General features: G+C 43.7%; 2 protein-coding genes across 4 annotated transcripts in view; one reads left to right on the forward strand and one right to left on the reverse strand.

Moving 5' to 3' along the window:
* TP53BP2 (tumor protein p53 binding protein 2) overlaps nt 1-20,732 on the forward strand; it is an 84,274-nt gene extending 63,542 nt beyond the window's left edge. For all 3 annotated transcript variants that reach the window (XM_084624168.1, XM_084624169.1, XM_084624170.1), the window contains 2 exons: nt 8,614-8,813; nt 18,449-20,732. In XM_084624168.1, coding sequence (XP_084480294.1) covers nt 8,614-8,813; nt 18,449-18,490 — 242 coding nt within the window. In that variant the 3' untranslated portion in view covers nt 18,491-20,732. The remainder of the gene's footprint in view (nt 1-8,613; nt 8,814-18,448) is intronic.
* The window catches only part of CAPN2 (calpain 2), a 55,835-nt gene continuing 48,568 nt past the window's right edge, over nt 20,409-27,675 (reverse strand). The window contains exons 18-20 of the mRNA XM_084624171.1: nt 26,038-26,154; nt 24,488-24,546; nt 20,409-21,829 (exon numbers count right to left, since the gene is read on the reverse strand). Of these exons, the coding sequence (XP_084480297.1) occupies nt 21,806-21,829; nt 24,488-24,546; nt 26,038-26,154 (200 nt within the window). The 3' untranslated portion in view covers nt 20,409-21,805. The remainder of the gene's footprint in view (nt 21,830-24,487; nt 24,547-26,037; nt 26,155-27,675) is intronic.

Below are 27,675 nucleotides of genomic sequence, written 5' to 3' on the forward strand. Positions count from 1 at the left end.
GAATGGATGTTGAATTGAAATCTGACCCTCTGGATTCCACAGTAGACGGAGCACAGAAGCCGCATATAAACTGGATGGGTGTATTTAGTGTACTGGACAGCAGTGAAGCAGTTAATATATAGTCCTGAAGAATATTCACCTGATCCATTTTAGCGGCAAAGAAATTACAATACTCGTAAAGCTGCTTCAGCACATCTAGCCAATCTGGGCTGAAAGACTAGAGGCTTAAAGTAGAACTATGATATTACTTATGCTTGTAATCTTATCCCCATTGAGATTTGCTGGCTTTACCATCTTCATTTTAAGAGTAATTTCTACACATGGATAAACTGGGGTCGGGGGGAAGCAATTAAACAAACCCATGTCCATTACCTGTAAGTTTGTCTCACCGCTAGTGTTCTCATGTTTTGACTTGCAATTCTTTCCTCTCACAACCTAGCTTCTCTTTCTGCCAAATCCTTTGAGATCCTAATCCTGTGTTCGCTATCCCTGCATGTTGCTACAGACCATAACTAAGGTCCATGTGCAACAGGGTCACTTCACTGCAAGGTCAAGTAGATGGTGAAAACGAGGGCCTTAGTCTGAACACAAACCTTTCTTTAGCAGACATTGTTAAGGAATCTTGTGAAAGGTGAAATGGGTTTGGTAGAGTTATATTTGAAAGTTCTGACAAGGAATGGTGAGTCAGTAATATACACACACCACACACACCACACCACACACACGATACTGAGATGTATTAATGTTCTTGCCTGAAGCATGCGCCTATAGCTGTGTAAGGTCAGCCGTGCCCAGAGTGCCCTCCATTGGCAGACCACAGCATGACAGGTGTACCTGCCTCAGTTTCCCTCAGCTTTTCAGACATAGTCCAAAGCATCTTCCCAAGCATAAATATAGCCTTTGGGGTGGAGAGAGGGAGTCACTTATTACAAAAGTCCCATGCACATAAATCCATAACAAAAGTCCCACCCCCATATAATGTAAAATTCCCCTAGCATAGTCCAAACAGTACATGCAACATACAGTCCCAGTGTCCCTCACCACATCCTAGCTCTCTCCAGTGCAGTCCTCTCTTGTCCTTGTACCAGGATAGCTGCCCCAGCCCTTCAAACTGGAGTGCATCCCTGCTCTTCCCATCAGGAACCCCCTTAGCTCTCTGCTGGGAGCCTCCTTGCCAGAGCAGCATCACTCACTCCTCATGACCCTCTCTCTGTTCCTCTGGGACCAGCTGTCTGGCCCTGGAGCTGTCACCAGGTAAACTCCTCCCCTGCCATCAGCCTTTGGTTCCAGCTCTCCAGCTTCGAGCCAGCAAGCAACTGCCTCTGCTCCTCCTCGTGCCATTGGCCCTGGCTCTCTGGTTTGGGGAAGTCAGCCAGCAAAACCTGCTTGGTGCTCTCCCTGCCTTCAGCCTTCCCCCAGGAATCACCTCCGGCTTCCTTCTGGGACCGTCCATGGTCTTCTGGTAGCGGTCACCTGCCTGTCCTGACTAAAGTAGTCTGCTGTGATTCACTGGTACTCTTTTCTAGCTTCCCTTCTGGACTTCCTTTCACTGGGTCCCTCCTGGATCCCAGAGTCTCCCAGTGCTGCCCCACCCTCTTAACTGGGAAATGGGGGCACCTGCTCTGGCACAGGGGAGCCGGGCCTAGCTTGTGGCCAAGCAGAGACAAAAGGGGATTATCTTGTGAATTGCAGGTTTTCTTTGCCTGGAGGCAGGGTACTTAACTCCTGCAGGGAAATTCACAGTCTTCCAACCCAGAGGTTTTTTTTTTCTTTTCTTCCTAAAAGTAAATAGGGGGTGTGTGTTCTACCCATTTGCTTTTTCTTTGGGCTGGGTAAGTAGGTTTCCAAGTAGTTGGAGGTTTTTTGCTTTAATTTGGGCCCAGAGCAGAGACAAGGGAATTGTCTTTCTGTAGGCTGACAGTCACTATCAGAGAATAGGTATTCTATTCCAGCACAGCAAAATTTTACAGCCACGTTTTGTTTGTTTATTTCTAAACCTCGGGTGTAAAGTTAGTTAAAAACAGAGAGGTTAGAATGACCAAATCCTCAGCTCGACTACAGCTGGAATTAGCCAAATTTCAGGCTGAGGAAAAACAAAGGGAACATGAAAGACAGATAGAACTCATGCGGCTGGAGAAGGAGGTACAGGAGGCTGCCCACAAGAGGGAAATGGAGGCAAGGAAGCATGTGGAGGAGGAGAAGGAAAAAGAGAGGAAGCATGTGGAGGAGGAGAAGGAAAAAGAGAGGAAGCATGTGGAGGAGGTGGAGAGGATAAAGGCCTGGCAGAATATACCAACAAACCCTAGCAATCCTTCTCCAGGTACCACTTCCCATCCCAGAAAGTTCCCCACCTACAAGGCAGGTGATGATACTGAGGCCTTCTTAGAAAACTTCGAAAGGGCCTGCCTTGGGTACAACATCTCTACTGACCAATACATGGTAGAGCTGAGGCCGCAGCTCAGTGGACCCTTAGCTGAGGTGGCAGCTGAAATGCCTAAAGAACACATGAACAAGTATGAACTGTTTAAATCCAAGGCGAGAGTCAGAATGGGGATAACACCCGAGCAGTCTCGTCGGAGGTTCAGAGCCCTAAGGTGGAAACCAGACATGTCATTTACCCGACATGCCTACCACATTGTGAAACATTGGGATGCCTGGATATCAGGAGCAAGTGTTGAATCTCCAGTAAATTTGCCCTTCCTAATGCAAATGGAACAATTCTTAAAGGGTGTTCCTGAGGAAATAGAAAGATACATCCTAGATGGGAAACCCAAAACTGTAATCGAGGCAGGAGAGATTGGAGCCAGATGGGTGGAGGTGGCAGAGAAGAAGAAAACTGGTCGCAGTTGGAGCGGAGACCAGAAGGGACCACCCCAGACCACACCCTATTCCCGGGGCCGCCCAAAGCCCCACCTACCTCCCAAAGAACCCTCCAGACCCCTTATCGTCCCACCACCCCATTCTCCAGCAACCCTCCTTGCCCCAGTGACCCGTCAGCTGGACGATGTTTTAAGTGTAACGAGCTGGGGCATGTAAATGCCAACTGCCCCAAGAACCCCAACAGATTACAGTTCATTGCACTGGAATCACACCAGAGGTCCACAGGCCCAGATACCTCCCAGATACCCTTGGAGCGGAGGGAAACTGTGAGTGTGGGCGGAAAGAAGGTCACCGCGTGGAGGGACACCGGAGCACAAGTGTCAGCTATCCATGCTTCCTTAGTGGACCCCAATTTAATCAACCCAGAGATCCAAGTGATGATTCAATCCTTCAAGTCCAACTCTTTCAATTTGCCTACAGCCAAGTTGCCTGTCCAGTACAAGGGCTGGTCAGGAATGTGGACTTTTGCAGTCTATGATGATTATCCCATCCCCATGCTGTTGGGGGAAGACTTGGCCAATCATGTGAAGCAGGCCAAGAGGGTGGGAACGGTCACCCACAGCCAGGCTAAACAAGCCGTGAGGCCTAGCTCTGTTCCGGAAACTTCTATCAGGACCCGGTCAGAGGTGATGGACCCGGACCCCAGGCCAATGTCTGCAACAGCAGTAGTGGATCCAGTCCCAGAACCGGAACCAGCCGAACAACCAACACCAGACCCTGTGTCAGCACTGAATCCAGTACTTGCAACCTCAACACCAGAGGGCCCCACCGAACCTGAACTGGCAACAGCCGATAACTCTACACAAGAGGCTCAGCCGGAGCCTGAATCCCAACATAGTGCACCAGCAGAGAGCGGTTCACAGTCAACAGAAACAGCTCCATCCCCTATATCGCTTCCAGAGGGACCAAGCCTAGGTCCACAATCCAATGAGGAACTGATGTCTCCAGCATCAAGGGAACAGTTCCAGACCGAACAGGAAGCAGATGAAAGCCTCCAGAGAGCTTGGACGGCGGCACGGAGCAACCCACCGCCTCTCAGCTCTTCTAATCGATCCAGGTTTGTTGTAGAAAGAGGACTTTTATACAGGGAAACTCTTTCTGGGGGACACCAGGAAGACTGGCATCCTCAGAGACAGTTGGTAGTTCCAACTAAATACCGGGCCAAGCTCTTGAGCTTAGCCCACGATCACCCTAGTGGCCATGCTGGGGTGAACAGGACCAAAGACCGTTTGGGGGGGGGTCATTCCACTGGGAGGGAATGGGCAAGGATGTTTCTACCTATGTCCAGTCTTGTGAGGTGTGCCAAAGAGTGGGAAAACCCCAAGACCAGGTCAAAGCCCCTCTCCAGCCACTCCCCATCATTGAAGTTCCATTTCAGCGAGTAGCTGTGGATATTCTGGGTCCTTTTCCGAAAAAGACAGCCAGAGGAAAGCAGTACATACTGACTTTCATGGATTTTGCCACCCGATGGCCGGAAGCAGTAGCTCTAAGCAACACCCAGGGCTAAAAGTGTGTGCCAGGCACTAGCAGACATTTTTGCCAGGGTAGGTTGGCCCTCCGACATCCTCACAGATGCAGGGACTAATTTCCTGGCAGGAACTATGAAAAACCTTTGGGAAGCTCATGGGGTAAATCACTTGGTTGCCACTCCTTACCACCATCAAACAAATGGCATGGTGGAGAAGTTTAATGGAACTTTGGGGGCCATGATACGTAAATTCGTAAATGAACATTCCAATGATTGGGACCTAGTGTTGCAGCAGTTGCTCTTTGCCTACAGAGCTGTACCACATCCCAGTTTAGGGTTTTCCCCATTTGAACTTGTATATGGCCGTGAGGTTAAGGGGCCATTGCAGTTGGTGAAGCAGCAATGGGAGGGATTTACACCTTCTCCAGGAACTAACATTCTGGACTTTGTAACCAACCTACAAAACACCCTCCGAACCTCTTTAGCCCTTGCTAGAGAAAACTTACAGGATGCTCAAAAAGAGCAAAAAGCCTGGTATGATAAACATGCCAGAGAGCGTTCCTTCAAAGTAGGAGACCAGGTCATGGTCTTAAGGGCGCTCCAGGCCCATAAAATAGAAGCATCATGGGAAGGGCCATTCACGGTCCAGGAGCGCCTGGGAGCTGTTAATTATCTCATAGCATTCCCCACCTCCAACCGGAAGCCTAAGGTGTACCATATTAATTCTCTAAAGCCCTTTTATTCCAGAGAATTAAAGGTTTGTCAGTTTACAGCCCAGGGAGGAGACGATGCTGAGTGGCCCAAAGGTGTCTACTATGAAGGGAAATGTGGTGGTGGTGTGGAAGAGGTGAACCTCTCCATGACCCTTGGGCGTATGCAGCGACAGCAGATCCAGGAGCTGTGCACTAGCTATGCGCCAACGTTCTCAGCCACCCCAGGACTGACTGAACGGGCATACCACTCCATTGACACAGGTAATGCTCACCCAATTAGGGTTCAACCTTACCGGGTGTCTCCTCAAGCTAAAACTGCTATAGAACGGGAGATCCAGGATATGTTACATATGGGTGTAATCCGCCCCTCTGAAAGTGCATGGGCATCTCCAGTGGTTCTAGTTCCCAAACCAGATGGGGAAATACGTTTTTGCGTGGACTACCGTAAGCTAAATGCTGTAACTCGCCCAGACAACTATCCAATGCCACGCACAGATGAACTATTAGAGAAACTGGGACGGGCCCAGTTCATCTCTACCTTGGACTTAACCAAGGGGTACTGGCAGGTACCGCTAGATGAATCTGCCAAGGAAAGGTCAGCCTTCATCACACATCTCGGGCTGTATGAATTTAATGTACTCCCTTTTGGGCTGCGAAATGCACCCGCCACTTTCCAAAGACTTGTAGATGGTCTCCTAGCGGGATTAGGAGAATATGCAGTCGCCTACCTTGACGATGTGGCCATATTTTCGGATTCCTGGGCAGACCACCTGGAACATCTACAAAAAGTCCTTGAGCGCATAAGGCAGGCAGGACTAACTGTTAAGGCTAAGAAGTGTCAAATAGGCCTAAACAGAGTGACTTACCTTGGACACCAGGTGGGTCAAGGAACTATCAGCCCCCTACAGGCCAAAGTGGATGCTATCCAAAAGTGGCCTGTCCCAAAGTCAAAGAAACAGGTTCAATCCTTCTTAGGCTTGGCTGGTTATTACAGACGATTTATACCGCACTACAGCCAAATCGCTGCCCCACTGACAGACCTAACCAAAAAGAAACAGCCAAATGCTGTTCAGTGGACCGAAAAGTGTCAGAAGGCCTTTAACAAGCTTAAAGAGACACTCATGTCTGACCCTGTACTAAGGGCCCCAGACTTTGACAAACCATTCCTAGTAACCACAGGTGCGTCTGAGCGTGGTGTGGGAGCAGTTTTAATGCAGAAAGGACCTGATCAAGAATTCCACCCTGTAGTGTTTCTCAGCAAAAAACTGTCTGAGAGGGAAAGCAACTGGTCAGTCACTGAAAAAGAATGTTACGCCATTGTCTACGCTCTGGAAAAGCTACGCCCATATGTTTGGGGACGGCGTTTCCACCTGCAAACCGACCATGCTGCACTGAAGTGGCTTCACACCGTCAAGGAAACTAACAAAAAACTTCTTCGGTGGAGTTTAGCTCTCCAAGATTTTGATTTCGACGTCCAACACATCTCAGGAGCTTCTAACAAAGTGGCTGATGCACTCTCCCGTGAAAGTTTCCCAGAATCAACTGGTTAAAATCGTCCTTGAGATGTGGAAAATATTGTTAGTCTTTATGTACTTGGTAGTATATTTAGAGATGCATGTGTCTTATTAACTCTGTTTTTCCTAGAGCTCCAGGAAGAAATCCCAGCCAGTGCTTCACCCTAGCTGAGATTTGGGGGCAGCTATTACATACAGGCGTGTCATAAATATAAAGGGAAGGGTAAACCCCTTTGAAATCCCTCCTGGCCAGGGGAAAGCTCCTCTCACCTGTAAAGGGTTAAGAAGCTAAAGGTAACCTCGCTGGCACCTGACCAAAATGACCAATGAGGAGACAAGATACTTTCAAAAGCTGGGAGGAGGGGGAGAAACAAAGGGTCTGTGTGTCTGTCGGTGGGTCTGTCTATATGCTGGTCTTTACCGGGGATAGACCAGGAATGGAGTCTTAGAACTTTTAGTAAGTAATCTAGCTAGGTATGTGTTAGATTATGATTTCTTTAAATGGCTGAGAAAAGAATTGTGCTGAATAGAATAACTATTTCTGTCTGTGTACCTTTTTTGTAACTTAAGGTTTTGCCTAGAGGGGTTCTCTATGTTTTTGAATCTAATTACCCTGGAAGATATCTACCATCCTGATTTTACAGGGGGGATTTCTTTATTTCTATTTACTTCTATTTTTTATTAAAAGTCTTCTTGTAAAAAACTGAATGCTTTTTCATTGTTCTCAGATCCAAGGGTTTGGGTCTGTGGTCACCTATGCAAATTGGTGAGGCTTTTTATTCCAACATTTCCCAGGAAAGGGGGGGTGCAAGTGTTGGGAGGATTGTTCATTGTTCTTAAGATCCAAGGGTCTGGGTCTGTAGTCACCTAGGCAAATTGGTGAGGCTTTTTACCAAACCTTGTCCAGGAAGTGGGGTGCAAGGTTTTGGGAAGTATTTTGGGGGGAAGGACGCGTCCAAACAGCTCTTCCCCAGTAACCAGTATTAGTTTGGTGGTGGTAGCGGCCAGTCCAAGGACAACGGGGGTAATATTTTGTACCTTGGGGAAGTTTTGACCTAAGCTGGTAAAGATAAGCTTAGGAGGTTTTTTCATGCAGGTCCCCACATCTGTACCCTAGAGTTCAGAGTGGGGGAGGAACCTTGACACTGGGGTCTGGTTTATTACGTTTTTAAAAAGGAATTCAACCCTTCACCCTTGTATTCAAGCTCCCCACATCTTTTTGTCAGGGCTTCTGTGTAATCATGCTCCTGAGGTCCTGTCCCAGCTGCCTCTATGCCAGGAGCTCTGCTGGCCCTTCTCTGACATCCTGGCTCTACCCCAGTCAAACTGCCCCGCAGATTGCTGCAGAGAGACCCACACCAGCTCTTTCCTAGTCCCTGCTCTCTGAAATGTGCCTAGAGCTCATATTGTCACTGGAGTAGTCACCCGATTCCCATGTCACCTGTCTCTTCCCAGGTCATGTGATCTTTCATCATCTGCTTCACCATTCCTATCTGGGGGAACTTTGCTACCAGAATTCCATCTTTTCAAGGGCCAACAGGCACACTGGTTGTTCCTGTTCAAACACTGTAGGAAGCAATGGCTCTTTACATAAGCACTATTTTTTTAAGGAATACCTATTTTTGGACACTAGAGGTGTGTTGACTGAAACTACATAACCTGGATTATTGTTGTTTGGTTTTTTTTGTTTAATGTTAAAATTAGTCTCCCCCCCCCCCCCCTTTTGTTTTTTGACTTGCCCATTTCTTGGACTTGTCTATTCTATCTAGCTAATGCTTCTTGAGCATAATGTAAGTAGGCAATTACATATGTTTGAAATTGCCTGAAGTTTTCTAATGCGTCTTACTCCTTTAATAGTTTTCCAGGAACATGTTATTTGGTTGCTGATAACTAGGTAGCTAACTTGATAGGAGTCATGACTTTCTTGTGCACATCCCTTGTTTGGCTGTCAGATATGGTACAACAGTTATTCCCAAGTGACCATGACATTGAGATCCAATTTAGGTTGAGCTGCTTTGTTCTGTCTTTCATGTTCCAGGAGTGCAGGAGAAAATGGGGATAATGAACAAAGGGGTGATCTACGCACTCTGGGATTATGACGCACAGAATGATGATGAGTTGCCCATGAAAGAAGGAGACTGCATGACAATACTACGCCGGGAAGATGAAGATGAAATTGAGTGGTGGTGGGCACGGCTAAATGACAAGGAAGGATACATACCACGCAACCTGCTTGGGGTGAGTTGCTCTTGATACTTAGTTAGTCATGTGATCACTGAAATACAAACTACATGTATGGAAAAGCAGTCATGTAACCGATACGTCAGTGTTGATTCTACATGCACATACAATCTTTTTTTACCAACTCAAAAAAGATAATTACTAATTTGCAACTGAACAGGTGACTTACACTTGAAGCTCCATTTTGACCAAAGGTTTTTCGGTTGCTATGGGGAAAGCAGGAGTTAGTGTTTTCTTTTCCAGAGTGATACTCTCTGGAAAAGGGCATCTCAAATACAGCTATTTTATTAAGCATAGTCAACTGCAAATCTGACACTTGGTTTAAGGGTGTGGTCTATTTCTGCTCCCAGGAAGATCACTTATGGTGAGCCACCAGCCCTCCTGCCTATACTCTAAATGCGCATCTTGCATCTTCCCCTTTAATTATCCCTGGAGCGATCTCATAGGAAGGGGCATGCCACAATATTCTAGTTAAAATAGTTCCAGTCTGGAAGAGAGAGATCATGCTGTCAAAAAAGCAAGACCTGTAAAGATTCTTATTGTCCTCCTTGTATTATTCAGTTAGTGTCAGCTGTCATGAAATCTCTTCTAGAAGCAGAAGAAAACAAATGACAATTCTCTAAGCACTGAAACTTCAGTAAATTATCTTTTAATCCGTACATTGACAATTTAAGCCTTGCAGCATGCAATTTGAGAAGTATTGTTCTAATAAGAAATTGTCAGGTTGATGAGAATGAGATGTCGGTCCTGGGATGTGATTCACACATTTGCCTCCTGTAGATCAGAGGTGCCTCCATTCTTATCAGTCTCTGCCTTCTAGGTTAACTTGTTTCCCCAAATGTATTCTATGTTTTGAGGCTGGAAAAATACTACTTATAATTCTCTGCTGGTGCAGCAATTGTTGTATAAATGGAAGCATATCACAGAAATCCATGTTAAAGTGAGTGGTGCTGGTGATTTCATCCCACTCTGTTCTATTCTTTACAACATTTGTTAATGGGGAAATGGGGCAGATCTCTTTGAAACACATTTTCGTCTCTCTCCCTTCTCCCCCAGATTCCCAGAAATCTGTAGCAGATGGACACTTCTGTCTCTTCATTTAAAACTTCTCCCCATTAAGCTTTTCATCCATGTCCAGTATCCCTGCTACAGGAGATAATCCTTCAGTGCTGGCAGAACCTCTTAACTGCTCTGAATTTCAGCTGATTGATGCTTCAAAGAGGCTGTACCTCATACAGATAATCCATGCACACAAGCTGGCTAGGATTTCCAGAGGGAGTTTCACAAATGGATGGAAATGAAGACTGGATTCCTATGTCTTTCAGGACAGGCCTACTCATAATGTTTTAAAGTCTTCCTGACGTACCTCTTCTGCTTGGTCTAATATTTTTTAGGAATATCTCTTCATGCTTCCAGTCTTTTCTCAAACAGCATTAATGCCTTGGAATCTGAAGGCTGCGTTTGTGGCAAACAGCCATAAAGGAAAAAGTCTGGTTATTACTGAATTTCCTGTTAGGCATCTCTTCCCCACCCCCACCCCCCAAGCGTGTGTGTGTGTGTGTGTGTGTTTACATTAAGATTTACATCAAAATAGCTCTCAATGGATAAAAAGCTTTTTACCTCAGTGTAGCTAATCTAACCTGGTGTTTGCTTTGACTGACTACATTGAAGTTAAACACACAGTTCCCTGTCTCCACTAAGATCTTACAGAGAGATAGCTATCTCAAGTAAAAATGCACTTTTACCTTTGAAGACATAGCCTCCGAAAGGTAGAGTTCTGGAGTACAGGGTAACTAATGTTGCTGATCAAGCTTCGCTTTGCTCTTATACCAGTAGGAGTGGCCCTTCATATTATACGGTCACCTGGCAAAACACTCTTTTTTGCCAAACAGTGTTTCAACAAAACAGTTGAGGATTTAATTTCTTGGCTGTGGTGTTCCTTTCCTACCATCCCATTCAGTGTTTGTTTAAAATGGGCTAAAGGAGAGAGGGATTTTATTTCAGCTACTGGTGAATGGAAGGGGAAGGAAGGAGACTAGTTTTTTCTTCATCCGTTCTAAAATCATTTTACTCTTCTGGTGTGTTTTTCAAGGGGTAGAAGGGAGTGGGTGTGAGATTGGGTTTTGTAGCGGTTAGGGGAGATCCTTCCCTAAGAGCAGGCTAAAGAGAGTTGGTCTGGTGTTCCTAATTTTGTCTTCAGGAGATGAGTGGAGGAAGGCATGGCATCCTTCCTTTCCTCAGGATCTGTGTACTCAGCAGGAGAAGCAGAGTGAAACTGAATAGGCTTGTCTCACTTTCACTGTACCACCCCTGTGTATTAGCAACAGTTCAGGAACAGTCCTGGGTCTGGAAAAGGAAAGAGAGAAGGCAGCAGAGATGCAACATGCAAGGTCTGTGTATGTAGAGGGTTGTCCAGGGCAGTAATACTCAGCATGGCTACACTGGAAACTTCAAAGTGCTGTTGCGGGAATGCTCCCGCAACAGCGCTTTGACAGCACAGCTCCCAGCGCTCGGAGCCTGTTCACACTAGTGCTTTAAAGCGCTCTGACTTGCTGCACTCAGGGGGTGATTTTTCACACCCCTGAGTCAGCAAGTTTTCATAGATTCATAGATATTAAGGTCAGAAGGGACCACTGTGATCATCTAGTCCGACCTCCTGCACAACGCAGGCCACAGAATCTCACCCACCCACTCCTGTGAAAAACCTCTTACCTATGTCTGCACTATTGAAGTCCTCAAATTGTGATTTTAAAGACTTCAAGGAGCAGAGAATCCTCCAGCAAGTGACCCGTGCCCCATGCTACAGAGGAAGGCGAAAAACTTCCAAGGCCTCTTCCAATCTGCCCTGGAGGAAAATTCCTTCCCGACCCCAAATATGGCGATCAGCTAAACCCTGAGCATATGGGCAAGATTCATCAGCCAGATACCCAGGAAACTATTCTCTGTAGTAACTCAGATCCCACCCCATCTAACATCCCATCACAGGCCATTGGGCCCATTTACCATGAATATTTCAAGATCAATTAATTGCCAAAATCATGTTATCCCATCATACCATCTCCTCCATAAACTTATCGAGTTTAATCTTAAAGCCAGATAGATCTTTTGCCCTCACTGCTTCCCTCGGAAGGCTATTCCAAAACTTCACTCTTCTGATGGTTAGAAAGCTTCGTCTAATTTCAAGTCTAAACTTCCCAATGACCAGTTTTATATCCATTTGTTCTTGTGTCCACATTGGTACTGAGCTTAAATAATTCCTCTCCCTCTCCGGTATTTATCCCTCTGATATATTTATAGAGAGCAATCATATCTCTCCTCAACCTTCTTTTAGTTAGGCTAAACAAGCCAAGCTCCTTGAGTCTCCTTTCATAAGACAAGTTTTCCATTCCTTGGATCATCCTAGTAGCCCTTCTCTGTACCTGTTCCAATTTGAATTCATCCTTAAACATGGGAGACCAGAACTGCATACAGTATTCCAGGTGAGGTCTCACCAGTGCCTTGTATAACGGTACTAAAACCTCCTTATCTCTACTGGAAATACCTCGCCTGATGCATCCCAAGACCGCATTAGCTGTTTTCTCACGGCCATATCACATTGGTGGCTCATAGTCATCCTATGATTAACCAATACTCTAAGGTCCTTCTCCTCCTCTGTTACTTCTAATTGATGCGCCCCCAGCTTATAACTAAAATTCTTGTTAATCCCTAAATGCATGACCTTACACTCTCACTATTAAATTTCATCCTATTTACTATTATTCCAGTGTACAAAGTCATCCAAATCTTCCTGTATGATATCCCAGTCTCTCTCTAAATTGGCAATACCTCCCAGCTTTGTATCCTCCGCAAACTTTATTAGCACACTCCCACTTTTGGTGCCGAGGTCAGTAATAAAAAGATTGGTCCCAAAACTGATCCCCTGAGGAACTCCACTGGTAACCTCCCTCCAGCCTGACAGTTCACCTTTCAGTAGGACCCACTGTAGTCTCCCTGTTAACCATTTCCTTATCCACCCACCGTTCAATTTTCGTATTGATCCCCACCTTTCCCATTTAACTAATTCCCCATGTGGCACGGTATCAAATGCCTTACTGAAATCTAGGTAAATTAGAGCCACTGCGTTTCCTTTGTCTAAAAAATCTGTTACTTTCTCAAAGAAGATCAGGTTGGTTTGGCACAATCTACCTTTTGTAAAACCATGTTGTATTTTGTCCTATTTACCATTGACCTCAATGTCCTTAACTACTTTCTCCTTCAAAAATTTTTCCAAGACCTTGCATACTACAGATGTCAAACTAACAAGCCTGTAGTTACCCAGATCACTTTTTTTTCCTTTCCTAAAAATAGGAACTATGTTGGCAATTCTCCAGTCATACGGTACGACCCCTGAGTTTACAGATTAATTAAAAATTCTTGCTAATGGGCTTGCAATTTCATGGGTCAATTCCTTTAATATTCTTGGATGAAGATTATCTGGGCCCCCCAATTTAGTCCCATTAAGCTGTTTGAGTTTCGCATCTACCTCCATATCCTCATTCCCATTTGTCATGCTACCATTATCCTGAAGATCCTCTTTAGCCTTATTAAAGACTGAGGCAAAGTATTCGTTTAGATATTGGGCCATGCCTAGATTATCCTTGACCTACACTCCAACCTCAGTGTTTAGCGGTCCCATTTCTTCTTTCTTTGTTTTCTTCTTATTTATATGGCTATAGAACCTTTTACTATTGGTTTTAATTCCCTTTGCAAGGTCCAACTCTACTTGACTTTTAGCCTGTCTCACTTTATCCCTACATGTTCTGACCTCAATCAGATAGCTTTCCTTGCTGATCCCTCCCATCTTCCACTCCCTCTATGCTTTCTGCTTTTTCTTAATCACCTCTCTGAGATGCTTGGTCTACAACTCCTGCCTATGAATTTTTTCCCCTTTCTTGGGATGCAGGCTTCAGATAACTTCAAGTCAAAGCTGCAGAAGCTATCCCAGGCCTCCTGCCTTTCAATCCATAAATTCTTCAGTCCAATCCACTTGCCTAACTAATTTCCTTAATTTTTGAAAGTCAGCCCTTTTGAAGTCAAAAATCCTAGTCGCAGATTTATTTTTGTTTGTTCTTCCGTTCAGTCTGAACTGAATTAGCTCATGATCACTTGAACCAAGGTTGTCCCCTACAACCATTTCTTCTATGAGGTCCTCACTACTCACCAAAACCAAATCTAAAATGGCATCCCCTCTAGTCAGTTCAGCAACTACTTAATGAAGGAATCCATCAGCTATCGCATCTAGGAAAATCTGAGCCCTATTATTATTACTAGCACTCATCCTCCAGTGTCTATCTGGGAAGTTAGTCTCCCATGATCACATTAGTATTTACTTCATTAAAAACATTAAAGAGGGCTCTATCCATACCCAAATTAGATCCAAGCGGTCTATAGCACACCCCCACGCACTATCACAGGAGAGGCTCTAGTAGTTTTCTTCCCCAATGTGATTTTTGCCCAGACTGACTCTGTCTTATCCATTCCATCGCTTCTTATTTCTTTACATTCTACCTCATCATTGATATACAGTGCTACTCCACCACCTTTACCTTTATTTCCATCTTTCCTAAACAGCACGTACCCGTCAAGACTACTATTCCACCATGTTTCTGTTGTCCCTATAATATCTGGTTTCACTTCCTGCACCAGTAGGTCTAGTTCCTCCATTTTGTTACCTAGGCTCCTTGCATTGGTGTACAAACACCTTAATTTTTGCTGTTTGGCCTCGCTCACATTCTGTACCCAATTAGGCACAGTCATTCTACAGCCAGTATAACCTATTAGACTGGTATCCACACTGCCCTTCCTCCTTATATCTATTCTCCTACCCACAGCTGTATCCTTTCTTCATTTTCTTCCCTCTCAATGCTAAAATCCAGCGTGGAGATTACCTGGACATCTCCCCCAGATTCCTAGTTTAAAGCTCTCTTAATCAGTTGTGCCAACCTCCATCCTAGAAGTCTATTTCCTTCCCTACTTGGATGAAGTCCATCCCGAGAGAACTGTCCTCTGTCCATGAATGCCTCCCAGTGGCCATACATCCCAAAGCCCTCTTTATAGCACCACTGCCTAAGCCATCTGTTGATAGTCATAATCTTGTCACACCTTTGTTGCCCTTCTGTAGGAACAGGCAGAATCCCACTAAAGATCACCTGAGCCTCGATTTCCTTAAGCATCTTCCCCAGCCTGGCATAGTCTCCTGTAATACTTTCCAATGAGAATCTAGCCATATCATTTGTTCCCACATGAGGGCTAATTAGGGGATTCTTTCCTGCTCCTGTTAGGATCCTTTTCAACCTCAGGTCTACATTCCGTATCTTAGCACCTGGAAGACAGCACACCCTTCTATTCTCTGGATCAGCTCTGGTTACAGGCCTGTCTCTTCTTCTCAGTCCCCAATCACATAGACCTGCCTTTTCCTGGTGACTGTGCTGTTCTCCAGTCTATCCCCTGTTCCCTCTGGCTGCAAGTTCTTTCCATTCCTATTCTCCCTTGTAATCCTCTTCAACCCACCCTGTATCGCCCCAGGAGGATATTGGTGTAGTCTCCATTGACTCTTCCCCTTTTCCTATAGGACTAGCTGCTCTTCTCTTCTTCCTTGCCCTTCCACCTTCAGTGACTACCTGCTGAGCCTCTTCTTCATTTTCCAACTCTACAAACCTATTCTTGAGCCCTATTTCTCCTTCACTAGCCCGTCTTTTCCTCTGCCTAGTTCTTTTGGTCACATGCTTCCAATGACCACTTTCCTCACCCAGCAGTCTCCCCTCAGAATTCCTCAGTCCTGCTTCCATCTGCAAGTCTGAGCTTTTTCCCTTCAGATACCTTCAAAGGTCTTTGCTCAATAATCTGCTCGAACCCCTTTCTAAACTCAACCAGACTTTCCACCGGCATCTCCAAACCTCGGATCTTTTCCTCCATCAGCTCTATCAGACGGCATTTCATGCAGACAAAACTCTTACCAAGTACCCCCTCCAGTATCATGTACATACCGCAGCTTCCACATCCACTCATCTTCATCGTGTTTTCCATTACATGGGTCACGCCCACTGCTGCCTCTGTATCTGTCATGGCCTCCCACCTAAATCCTGTTAATCTGGGAAACACAAACCACACCCAAACACCACCACCCACAGCAAAAACAAATCTCAAACACCACAAGACAAACTCCCCTGTTTACAGCTCTGTTTGCTGGCTCCTGTGTCGCGACAGCTGTCTGTTAGAGAGCGATAAAATGTAAGTGTAGCCAAGCCCTCAGACTGAGGCTCAGGAGTCGCAAGTGGCTCTTTGCAGCACATGATGATATTACTGTAATGATTTAATTATTGACCAATCAGGGTGCTTTTACTATGTTATTAACCAATTGGAAAATACTTGGTTGGCCATTTTTGCTGTGATTAAAATGATATATAATACATAAAAATAGTAAAGGAAACCATGAATTCACAGTACTGTGGCTCCTTTGGGTAATGTTGATTGCTAATTTGGCTCTGGGAACCACTGAGGTCTGAGTATCACTGGTCTAGGGGCATCAGGATTAAGAGACATCCCTGATCAGTTTTGGATGGGCATGCTGTTCATGCCAAGCTGTGGGGACAGAGAGGGAGCACTCCATGAAGTAGCAGCTCTGCAAAAGACTCCACTGCTTCTGGGGGCATTTGGAGAAGAGGTCAGGAACAGAAACTAAATGTCTCTCCTCCTCCAGTGGAAGGACTGTGCCTGTGGCGATACTGCAGGGATTGTTTCCCCTCCAAGGCTGAGCAAGAGCACAGGTGTGAGAACACGAGAAACTTCTGTTCTCCTGTGACAGTTTAAAACCTGTAAAGCAATAAACCTTTGGAAGCTTCTTAGCTATTTTGAGCCTCACCACAGTGGAATTCCTGTCTTCTTCTCTGGAAGGACTAGAAGACCCAGAATTAAACATGCTAGCCATTAAAGTTTTGGAGCTGCCTATTCAGTCTTCAGTCGATTAAGTATTCATAGGGCTTGTCTACACTACTGAGCGGGGTCGATCTAAGATGCACAACTTAAGCTACGTGAATAGCGTAGCTGAAGTCGACGTGCTTAGATCTACTTACCGTGGTGTCTTCACGGCGGTAAGTTGACAGCTGACGCTCTCCTGTCGAGTCCGCTTGCGCTTCTTGATCTGGTGGAGTACCGGAGTCAACAGGAGAGTGCTCAGCAGTCGATTATTGCGTCTATACTAGACGCAATAAATCGATCCCTGCTGGATCGATTGCTGCCCACCGATCTAGTGGGTAGTGTAGACAAGCCCATAACTAAATGATCCTTCGTTAGCCTCTGAGAAAAGTGCTTGGACACTGCAAACATCCGTGGCATTGCCTGAAACTCAAGTCTAGGTGTTTAGCCGGGAGAGATTGATTCAGTAGTTTGACACATTCTTTCTCATTTGTATGATATCACAGCTGCTTTCCCCTTTGAGGTTAAGTGCATTCGGTGAGTCTAGGATTAATGATCATCTGCTTCAATACCTTCTGTCTGGAAGATTATTCTTGGTTAGTGAAACTTACCAGGCTATGTGAGAACTCTGCTGAATCCTATGTGAATGGCAAGATAGTGGCTACAAGTCTTCAAATCCTAATTATAATACAGATGTTGACTCTGTCTGTGCAAAACGGAAACACTTTGGGCAATGTCAGATTTTTAATGGACTTGATCTGTTGGTAGCTTTTAATATCTGATTTCATATCTCTGCTGATGGTGAAAAATGACCAAATGGATTTGAGTTCTGGTGGCTGTCTACAGTTCTTCTCTTCAGAAGCAATTTACTGACTGTGATAGGAACTTGCTGTATTCAAACACTGAGACACTGTTTGATACATATGGATATGTGATTGGTTTGGATTGTGGAAGATCTTAAACCTGTTTTGGGGCCTGTCATTTAAAGGGGTGTTGACCAGTATTCAGTGATCAAAGCAGGGAAAATGTCATACTGACTGTCCTCACAGAACCAGACAATTGGTAGCGATTATCTATAACATATGGGTAGATTTTTGTTTTCTTCTTTTTTCAGATTACCTGTTGCTAGTCAAAAGCTGTTCGATATGCACCGAGATGAATGAAATCAAATAGACTGTAGACCCTGATCTCTCCTTTTGTTTATCAAATATAATAGAAATACCTTCTAAAGCTCACTGTGCAGTAGAGATCACTTATTGCACGACAGCCTATCTGAATAGGGCTGAATGTTCCTAAGGGCTTAGATAATTTAGAATTGCTTGCTTTTCAATGTATTGCTTTTGACATTCCTATTACTCTGCTACGGAGTTGTCACAATTGATACATCCCTATGATATTTTTATGCTTGCCTGGAGAAAGTTTTAAAAAAAAAAATCTTTGCAATTGCTGCTTTCTTTTTTTTTTTTTTTTTTTAAAGTTGCCTCTGTGGGAATTTTATGTAAGTACTCCTTTGTCACCGAAGATGATGTGTATATAATTAGACACCAGTGGCTCGTGGTATTCATGATAGAAATTCTTGTCTACATTTACTTTTCTTAAATTTAAGAATTGCTGCCCCATTATACTCTTTTTTTTTTAACACTTTTTAAATCTTTTTTCTTCCTTTTTCTCCCCCACAGCTGTACCCAAGAATTAAACCAAGGCAAAGAAGCTTGGCATGAAATTGCACAGACTCCTGAGTCATGAAGTTCTGATCATGGGTGATTTATCACTTCTATAAAAGAAATCATTCATTTTGTGTTAGTTCCAATTTCATGAGACTTATGTTAATAACAGTGTAACTTGAAAGCAATGAAGAATGTGCTTGAAAACAAATGAAGGATCAATGGATTCACAAATGGAGGAGGGCATTCCATAAGCTGAAATGCTGCTTACAAGCAAATGACGCTGTGCTACATCTGGCCTAAGCAAGCCTAATGTTCAGCTAGTGCCCACTCTGCTTTTCCAAATGACACATACATACAGGAACAGAATTCACTTTTTTTTTTTTTTTTTTTAAATTTCGAGCATCATATGCAATCAACTTTTCAATTACTCAGTGAGGGAGTTCATGTTCCACACAACTGGCTTTCTCCAAATCTGTTTTTGGCTTTGTTCCTAGTGGAGGAAATTAGTCATCTGAGCTACCCACAAAGTACCCAAAAGCACATTTCTGTAAGCAGAGTATTTGTTAAAGTAGCTGAGTTAAAGTTTTGAAGATAAAACAGTGCGTCTAACAGTGAAGAACTTTTGACCAGTCCATTGAGCAATAACTATAAAATGCTGTAGCATCTTAGAAATTCCATGTATTCAAAATACTTTGTGCTATATCAGAGGTAATGTAGTTTTAGAATCTGTTTGTACAAAAAAAAACCCCTGTATTTATTGTCTTTTTTTGTAACTGAAAATTAAGCGTAGAAACTTTCTGTAGCCTTTAAAACTTACAAACTTTATTATAATATGTGTGTTTATTTTTTGTTAATTGTGATATGATTAAAATGGTGTCTCCTCTGAAGATTTAATTCTTTGGCATTTCATGTCCAACTCTATCCATGACATCTGCATTAGCATGTCACTGAGAAATCTCAACCTGCTATGCAGATACATAAACACAATACATTATAACATCCTGGAATATGCCAGTAATCAACTATTACAGTATCAGTGTGGAAAACATTCTTTGACTTATAACTTTCATCTAACCTGCTATGCAGCCATATCTGTTGTTAGTTCTAGGAATAACATGAAGGTTATAAGTGACTGCTAGATCTTCTTAAGTAAATTTAATTACTCTATACAGATATATTTTTTAAATGGAAAGTTTTATAGCAGAAGAATTACTTCTAACTAGCCTTTTCCACTAGGATAATCTTATAGGTGATATTACTGTACTATTCATAGCTTTGTTAAAGACATGTCAATAAAACTTGAAGTTCAATAACCTTTCCTTGTAGGAAAGGAGTCTGAGTCCATGAATTTCCTGGACAATCACTACAATCTACAAATACAAACTGAAAAAGTTCTCTGACCCACACTCTGCAGTGTGATCTTTCTACTCCAGCTCAGGATTTGGGAATTGTACTGTATATGGCTTTGTGAATGTGTGATCTCTCATTAGATCTGGTGAAAAGGGTTGTCAGACTGACATGAACATGTGGAACTGGATAGCTCAGGGGATTGGCAGTGGGCAAAAGTGCTTGTAACCTCTAGGACCAACGTAGTTTAGCAATGATGTATAGTAACCATTTACCTAGTTTGAGCAATGAGCTTAATTGTTCACACCAGTGAGCTGATGCATGGCTGCATGCTGAACAAAAGATGCAAGTAACAGAGGCCCTGCTGGAATCCTTGGTAGGCAAGAATATCAAACCTGCTGCCCATCTGGGCCTGGGTTGCTGCTGTCAGACCCTTGCTGGATAAATAGGAGTGCCATTGCCCAGCTGAAAAGACCTACCAACACATGGGGCCTTGCAGTAGGAAGGCCATGCTCAGCAGTGGAGCAAAGACTTTTACCGTGCACAAGCAAAAGCTCTACCACCACACAATTCCTCAGAAGTTTAGATGATAGTAAATGCAACTTGGTCATGAAATTGAAGTCTGTTAATGTTCATAATCTCATGCTTATGCTTTTAATAGGGGGCCATGTACATGTATTGGATACTTGGTAATTTCATGCCTTCGGTATGCAGTGTAGTACTTTATAGATGCCTTTCCTGTATCTCAATTATCAGCATTGCTTTCTACAGCAGACTTAAAAGAACATGTAATCTGTGATTATGCAACAAATACACAGCATATAGAAACATGTTGCAGTGAACCTAAGATTGTGTCCCCAGCTGTCCCCCCAAAAAATTATTCTGTTGACAGTCAGGGCTTTATGCACCCAACTGATCCCCATTATAAAGAAACACCTTCCAGCTGGACCAGGCCTGAATTGTCTTTATTTCTATTGTTGCCTTCACTTCTCCCAGCTACTTATTCAAATAATGTTACATTCATTACATTACATTCATTTTGTAAGGTTTAAGGGGTTTTATTATTTTTATAATTCATAACCAGTGATATTCCCTACCATACATGGCAGCATTTGTTCCCCCTTGAAGTCTTTGGTTGATGACACAGATCTTACTGGTAGCAATCCTCTTGCATGGGGATCAAATATCAGACTAATAAGATCTTGTCCTCTCTTACATGTATGGTTTCCTGCTGGTCAAACTGCCATAAACTACTTAATCCAATCCTTCAAAATACGGTTAACCCAAAGAATGCTATGGTTTTCATGTATGAAACAGGATTACCAATGCATTTAAGGGGTAGCAAGATTGCAATAGGAAGTTTATTCAGTGTGTTGCTTATTTAAAAGGCAATATTGGCCATATTTAAAAGGGAATATTGCTCTAATTTTAAAAGGAATAGTTCTTCTAATAGGTAAAAAACTGAAGGGCAATGGGCCCCTACTGCTTTCTCTATTCAGACCTCCCACTTACCTCTTTCTTTTTTTTTTTTTTTTTTTTTAAATAAGATAGCCACTATTCATTCCCAGGCAGCTTAAAAATGCCAACAAACTACAAACTTCACTTCCTTCTAATTTACAGTGAAAACTGCTGTTCCTCAGAAGTCACATTTAACTGCACTTTAAATATCTTCCTGATTAAATGTAAAACAGATCAATTAAGCAAAATTGTCAAAAATAGAACTGAAGAATTATATACAAAAGTAGAGCTTTCACCCTGAACTTATAAAGGTAGTTAAAAATATCCAGTCTGTGTATATATAATGAGACTGCAAGCTTTTGTATTGTTGGAGTTTTGGTTTTTCAGGTACTTCAAAATATTCTACCTATCCCCTCCTACACACTAGTTTAAACATCTCCATTAAAAAATGTAAGGAACAGGTTGATGTTGGGATACAGTGGGGTCCGGTTATTGCAAGTTGTATGAACATTTTTGCATTATCTTGATTCCATGAGATGTCTTCAGCTGAGGTCAGTTATTGCTTCAAATGCTAGTAAAACACAACCACTAGTGGAGAGAAGGAAAAACATGAATTAAGGGCTGTCCTCATCTACCGTAAAACATAAAGCACAATTCAAGTTTAGCAAGATGTATATCAACAAGTTCTTGAGATGATGCAGTCTGGACAAGAACATATTTAGTGCAAAGAAGGAAAATCTATTCTTTTAGAATGGTGGTTCTCGAAGTCGGTACACTGCTTGTTCAGGGAAAGCCCCTGGCAGGCCGGGCCTGTTTGTTTACCTGCCGTGTCCACAGGTTAGGCCAATCGCGGCTCCCACTGACCGCGGTTTGCCGCTCCAGGACAACAGGGGCTGCAAAAAGCTGCCCAGGCCAAGGGACGTGCTGGCCGCCCTTCTCATAGCTCTCATTGGCCTGGAGCGGCGCACCACGGTTAGTGGGAGCTGCAATTGGCCGAACCTGCAGACACGGTAGGTAAACAAACTGGCCCGGACTGCCAGGGGCTTTCCCTGAACAAGCAGCGGACCGGCTTTGAGAACCACTGCTTTGGAAGACATTGTGGGATGTTTCCTGAACACCTTACATTTGTAGACTTTTTGTTTAGGTTACAAATGCATATGAAATGTAGAACAAATGTTATCAGTTGCATCCTTGTGCAGTGAACTGCCTGAAATGTTCCTGTCACATTTTAAGGTCTGAATTGTAAACACCTTTTAAAATTAACCAACTTCAGCTATTCTCTTATAGTAATGTAACCTGATTTTGTCACCAGAAGATAACAACCTTACTCCAAGTAGCATTCAAATTACTTGGAGCAACACGAGCTTATCTCATACACTGAGGACTTGTCTCTGCAGGGACATTAAGATGAATTAACTAAAGCTGTGAAGTACATTAAACCCATGTGTGCACTCTCATTCAGAAGTAAAGTGGCCTTAGTTTACATTAGCTGAATCCCCTTTGAAGGAGAATAGAAGTGGTAGAGGATACAATTATAGGGGTGGAGGCATGAGAGGACTTTGGGAAGATGGAATGCACAATGACCTACTATTGATGGGAAAACTAGGAAATAGGAGAACTAGTACTCCTGGGGAATTCTGCACTACTGCACACATGCATAATTAATTATCTGTGCATATTTTTAATTTTTTTGTGCAGAAAAAAGTTTTTGCTGAAACGTTGCTGCAGTTCTGCCTTTTGCCCACCAGAAGGTGTTGTGGCGCTAGAACAAAGCAGCAGCTCCCAGCCATCTAGGGAAGAGAAAAAGCCTGCCTTCTTTGCAGCACCGGCCAGGCCAGGAGACTGGGGCTGATGGGGGCAGGGGGTTGTCAGATGGGCTCATAAGGGCTAGTGGTGGGAGGACAAACTGGGGCAGAGGCTGAATGGGAGTGGAGGCGCAGGGCCACATGGTGATTGGGAGGGGGTGCAGAGCTACATAGAGACAGAGGGAGGGGGTACAGGAGTACAGAGCCACATGGGCATGGGGGGAATGGGTATCTGAGTGGGATGGAAGGACACTAAGGACAGGGGGTGCAGGAACACATGGGATGGGAAGATGTGCCTGACTGGGAGAGGCTAGGAGGTCAGCCAGAGTCTGCATGGGGGAAGCTCCATAACAATCCCTCCCCCCCCAAAAAAAAGAAAAAAAAAAAACCTGTTCCATACTTTTCCCACCCATACCCAACAACCCTCCAAGTTCATAGCCAGGTTCCTTCCCAGCAATTTACTTCCCTCTCCCTCAGCTCCTCCGTTACCCCTGACTCCCCCAAGCCTTTGCACTGCTTCTGAGGGCTGAGGGAAATAAGGTTCTGTATTGTAGTTCAAATGCATTAGTATTCAGAGTTCTGTATTAATATACCTAGTAAGGAATCTATTTGTCAAAAAACATATTCTTAATCTTTTTTGTTGTCTGTATTGTTACAGACATACTTGCCCACAGGTATTTTGAAATAAATGACCAAAAATAATTGAAACTGGTGTGACTATATTGTTATTTTGACAAATAAAATATGCAGAATTTTGCAGATTTGTAAAATATTGTGCACATAATTTTTAATTGTTTGTTGAATATTTTTGGCACAGAGTTGCCCCAGGAGTAAACTAGGCAGGCTGCAATTGAAATTCATCCCAGTGAAATAGAAGGTTATTAACTAAGGATAGGTGCTGGAACTGGGGGTGTTGCCTCATGCCCTGGCTTGAAGTGGTTTCCACTATATACAGGGTTTACAGTTTGGTTCAATGGCTCTCTGCACTGTACAAATTGTTCCAGCATCCCTGACTGGAAGAGGCCAATGTGAGCAAGTAGAGAGTGATATGAATGGATTAGAGAGAGATTTACCTTCTTTAATCACATGCACAAAGAACTCTCGACACAGAAGATACCAAAATCTTTCTTGTGCTTAGATTCCCAACTCGGTGTGAAACTGGCACACTAGAGAGTGCATCAACCATCCGATGAAGTGAGCTGTCGCTCACGAAAGCTCATGCTCAAATAAATTGGTTCGTCTCTAAGGTGCCACAAGTCCTCCTTTTCTTTTGCGAATACAGACTAACACGGCTGTTACTCTGAAACCTGTCATCCCAAATGTATAGATCCTGTACTACCAGGGGAAACAGCTTTTAGAACCGAACGAGCATTTTTCTCCTAAACCATCTCAGCAAGCCACAGATCTGTGCTGTTGATCCCAAGCAGGCTTATTAACTTACAGTGATAAGGTTCATCTCCACTGTTCCACTTTTCTCAACATCCAGTTTCTTAAATATTTCTGTCACAGAGAAGAGAGAAATAAGATGTGTGTATGAAGAAAGCCGTGGGAACCGGAAGCTGAATCTCGACTATGTCTCGACTATGAATGTTTAAATCTGAGACAAAGGGACAAATTTAGGGTTTGAAAACAACCTTTTAGAAAACCAAACCGAGAGAAATCTCATGAAAGCTGCTTCCTTTTTTTTTTTTTAAATAGTCCACTATTTACAGCAAAAACAGTGCAGCTTTGTCCTAGTGCATGAAAACTAGCGGCTGCTTAGTTCAAGCTGAGTGAAATGAAAAAAATAAACAAGCAACATAAAGACTGTAATGTTAAATTGTTTGAAAAATTATTTTAATGGTCCATTATACGGTTAGAACACTGGTAAGGAGAGTTGTCTGTGAAAATAAGTATTCTTTTAAAGCTGTTGCAAACTGAAGTGCTTTCTATTTTTGTCACGTTAGCACTGGAGGTGCCATTCACAAGGGGGATGTAGGTGCCCAGCTGCCACTTTAGGCCACATAACGCCAACGTTTAACCACCACTGGCATTCAGAAAACCAGAACTCAGCTGCCGCTTAACCCTGGAGGCTCCTAAAGTCCCATGCTGTCTAAGTGGTAAGTTCCTATGGCGCCTAAATTGCTGCTGGTGAGCCTGTGCAAAACCAGGTAAATCCTGACACCACTGAGCAGCTGGATGCCTCACTCAGGCTTAAGTCCCACAAGAATTCACAAGCTAGGTATTCTCACGCCTGTCTCGCCTGCAGGGCCTGATTCAGTAGGCATCCTCCCACTGGCACCTAAGAGCACTCCTACTGGATTGAGTCCCGCACAAAATACAGTGGAGGTGGTGCCTCCCCGCATCCAAAAGCTCAGTGGTTAAAGCATTCATCCAAGAGGTGGAGACCAGGGATAAAATTTTCACTCTGGCTGGTTCATGGCTGGTATTCAAACCCTGGTCTTCCCCCTACCAGCTGCAACCACTGACTAAAGAGTCATTCTCATGCTCTCTGGCCGAATGACTAAAAGTATTTCAAACAAGTGGAACAATTTCAACAGGTGAGACTGACAGATCCCACTCAGCATGCTGGCTTCTGTAAATCCCGTTTTTAGGCACCTAATTCTCCCCCTGCATTGTATGGGAAGCCTGGACAACTCACTTAGGGTTGTGAATTCCACTAGGCAGCAGGACAGCTAGATGTTAAACAGTTTAATGCCTAAATCCCCCTTATGAATCTAGTTTTTGGTCGTGGGGTGTAACTAAAGCCTGTAACAAAATGTTTTAAGCCCAATCCTGCAGTCTGATCTATGCAGACAGATCCTTGCACCCCTGGGGAAAGTACAACTGTCTTTCTGCGCAGATCAGAATGTAGGATTGGAATCTCGGCTTGTCTCAAATTTATTCTGGTGCAAAGCCAGGAGCCTTGTGTTAGAATAAGCCTGGACCTCATACAATGCAGCAAGGCGAGGGGCTGCTCACAATGTGAAGATTTATTAAGAACATACTTACTGAACAAAGTTTCCAGCCGAATCAAGCACCTGACAAAATTATCAAAGTCAATGATAAGCTGCTCATCTGCGAAACGAGCCACAATGACTTGGTGCAGCTGGCAAGTCAGCTTGAACCCTACAGGGCAAAATAAAAGGTGAAAACATTTGGCCACCTAATAATGCAATCAGGTGTTGGTGAAATAGCAGGAGCAATGTGTATGTTTTTGTATAAAAAAAAAAAGTTGTTTTAAGATCACAAAGTCTTTGCAAACTGGGAGCAATGTTGGAAAATTTTCATATCTATATTGGCTACTTGGTGACATCTGTGTGTCTAGTTTTCAAATTGCTTTTTTAACTATCGAGCTGGTTGGTTATGATGGGTTCCTTTGTTTTTCTGTGGGCATTTCTAAGTTGTTTGGTATTAGTGCTGATTGGCTGAGCCGACTCCATGTACTCAGGAGGACTAGCAGAACTTAATTTGATTCACTGTCTTAGAGGGAGTGGCTGTCTTCTGTGGACCAGTCAGAGAAAAATGGTTGATGGTAAGGAGCAGCTCTGTACTGTAGTAAGTGTGGGCTGTGTCTTACCCAAAGACCATTCAGAATTTGAGGGGCACAGAACTGCTGCCTACTGGTCCCAAGACCCCCAAAGGGAAAGCAGTCTTTCCACCAAGGAAGCCAAACAGTGATATCTGATCTTACCCACACAAACACAACAGCAGGTGGGGATGATTAGGGGTTGTTGGTAGAACCCATGGCTTTGCAGCCTTGTGAACCTCTCCAGCAGTTTAGATAAGCATTCAAACTCTGACTCTTGAGACTAGCCCATCCATAGCTGAATATGTACTTTCACTCTATTGAAGCTGGTTTACAGTGTAATTTTGCTGTGCTGATGCTGGTTTCCAGCACCCAGCTGTGGTATGGAGATCTTCAGTGGATGTTATGCTTTTATGAGGAGCTTTGTCTGGGAGCCAGTTCATTCTGGGCTTGTGTATTTTATTCCCCTTGTAGGCATTGTGCAATGGACATAAGAATCCAGTGTACAGCACACTGGACTGGGTCTCAGGAGACCTGTCCTCTATTCCCAGCTCTGCCACTGACCTGCCGGGTGACCTTGGGCAAGTCACTTTCCCTTTCTATGCCTCTGTTTCCCCCTCTGTAAAATGGGGATAATGATATTGACATCTGTACTAAAGCATTTTGAGATCTACTGATGAAAAGTGCTATAGAAGAGCTTAGTATTATTATTTAATGGTGATTCATCAGAGGAGGTGCTTGCATTGATTGCCTCCTCTTCATGGGCAACCTGGCCAACTCTATCACTGAAGGAAGTCAGCCTGTGGATCCTGGTTGTTAAGGGCCTTCTCATCATCCTACTGTGCCAGGTCCTAAGTGAGTAGCCCCAAACAGGAAGCCACTCATCTGGGCCACTTTTAATGTGCCTCAATTGCTGAGTATAGCCAGATATCATGGCCAACCACCAGAGAGAAAGATGAGTGTACACAATAAGCCAGTGTCACTGATAAAGATCACTGAAATGGTTACACTGTATTTACACCAGCACCTATTGACTTTGATTATTGGTCTAGATAAGGGACTTGAAGTGGCATAACCCTATACTGCATACAGGCAGATAAATGTTGGGTAATACAGCTATA

Source organism: Lepidochelys olivacea, assembly GCF_965140295.1.
Source record: "Lepidochelys olivacea isolate rLepOli2 genome assembly, chromosome: 3".
Lineage (NCBI taxonomy): Eukaryota > Metazoa > Chordata > Testudines > Cheloniidae > Lepidochelys > Lepidochelys olivacea.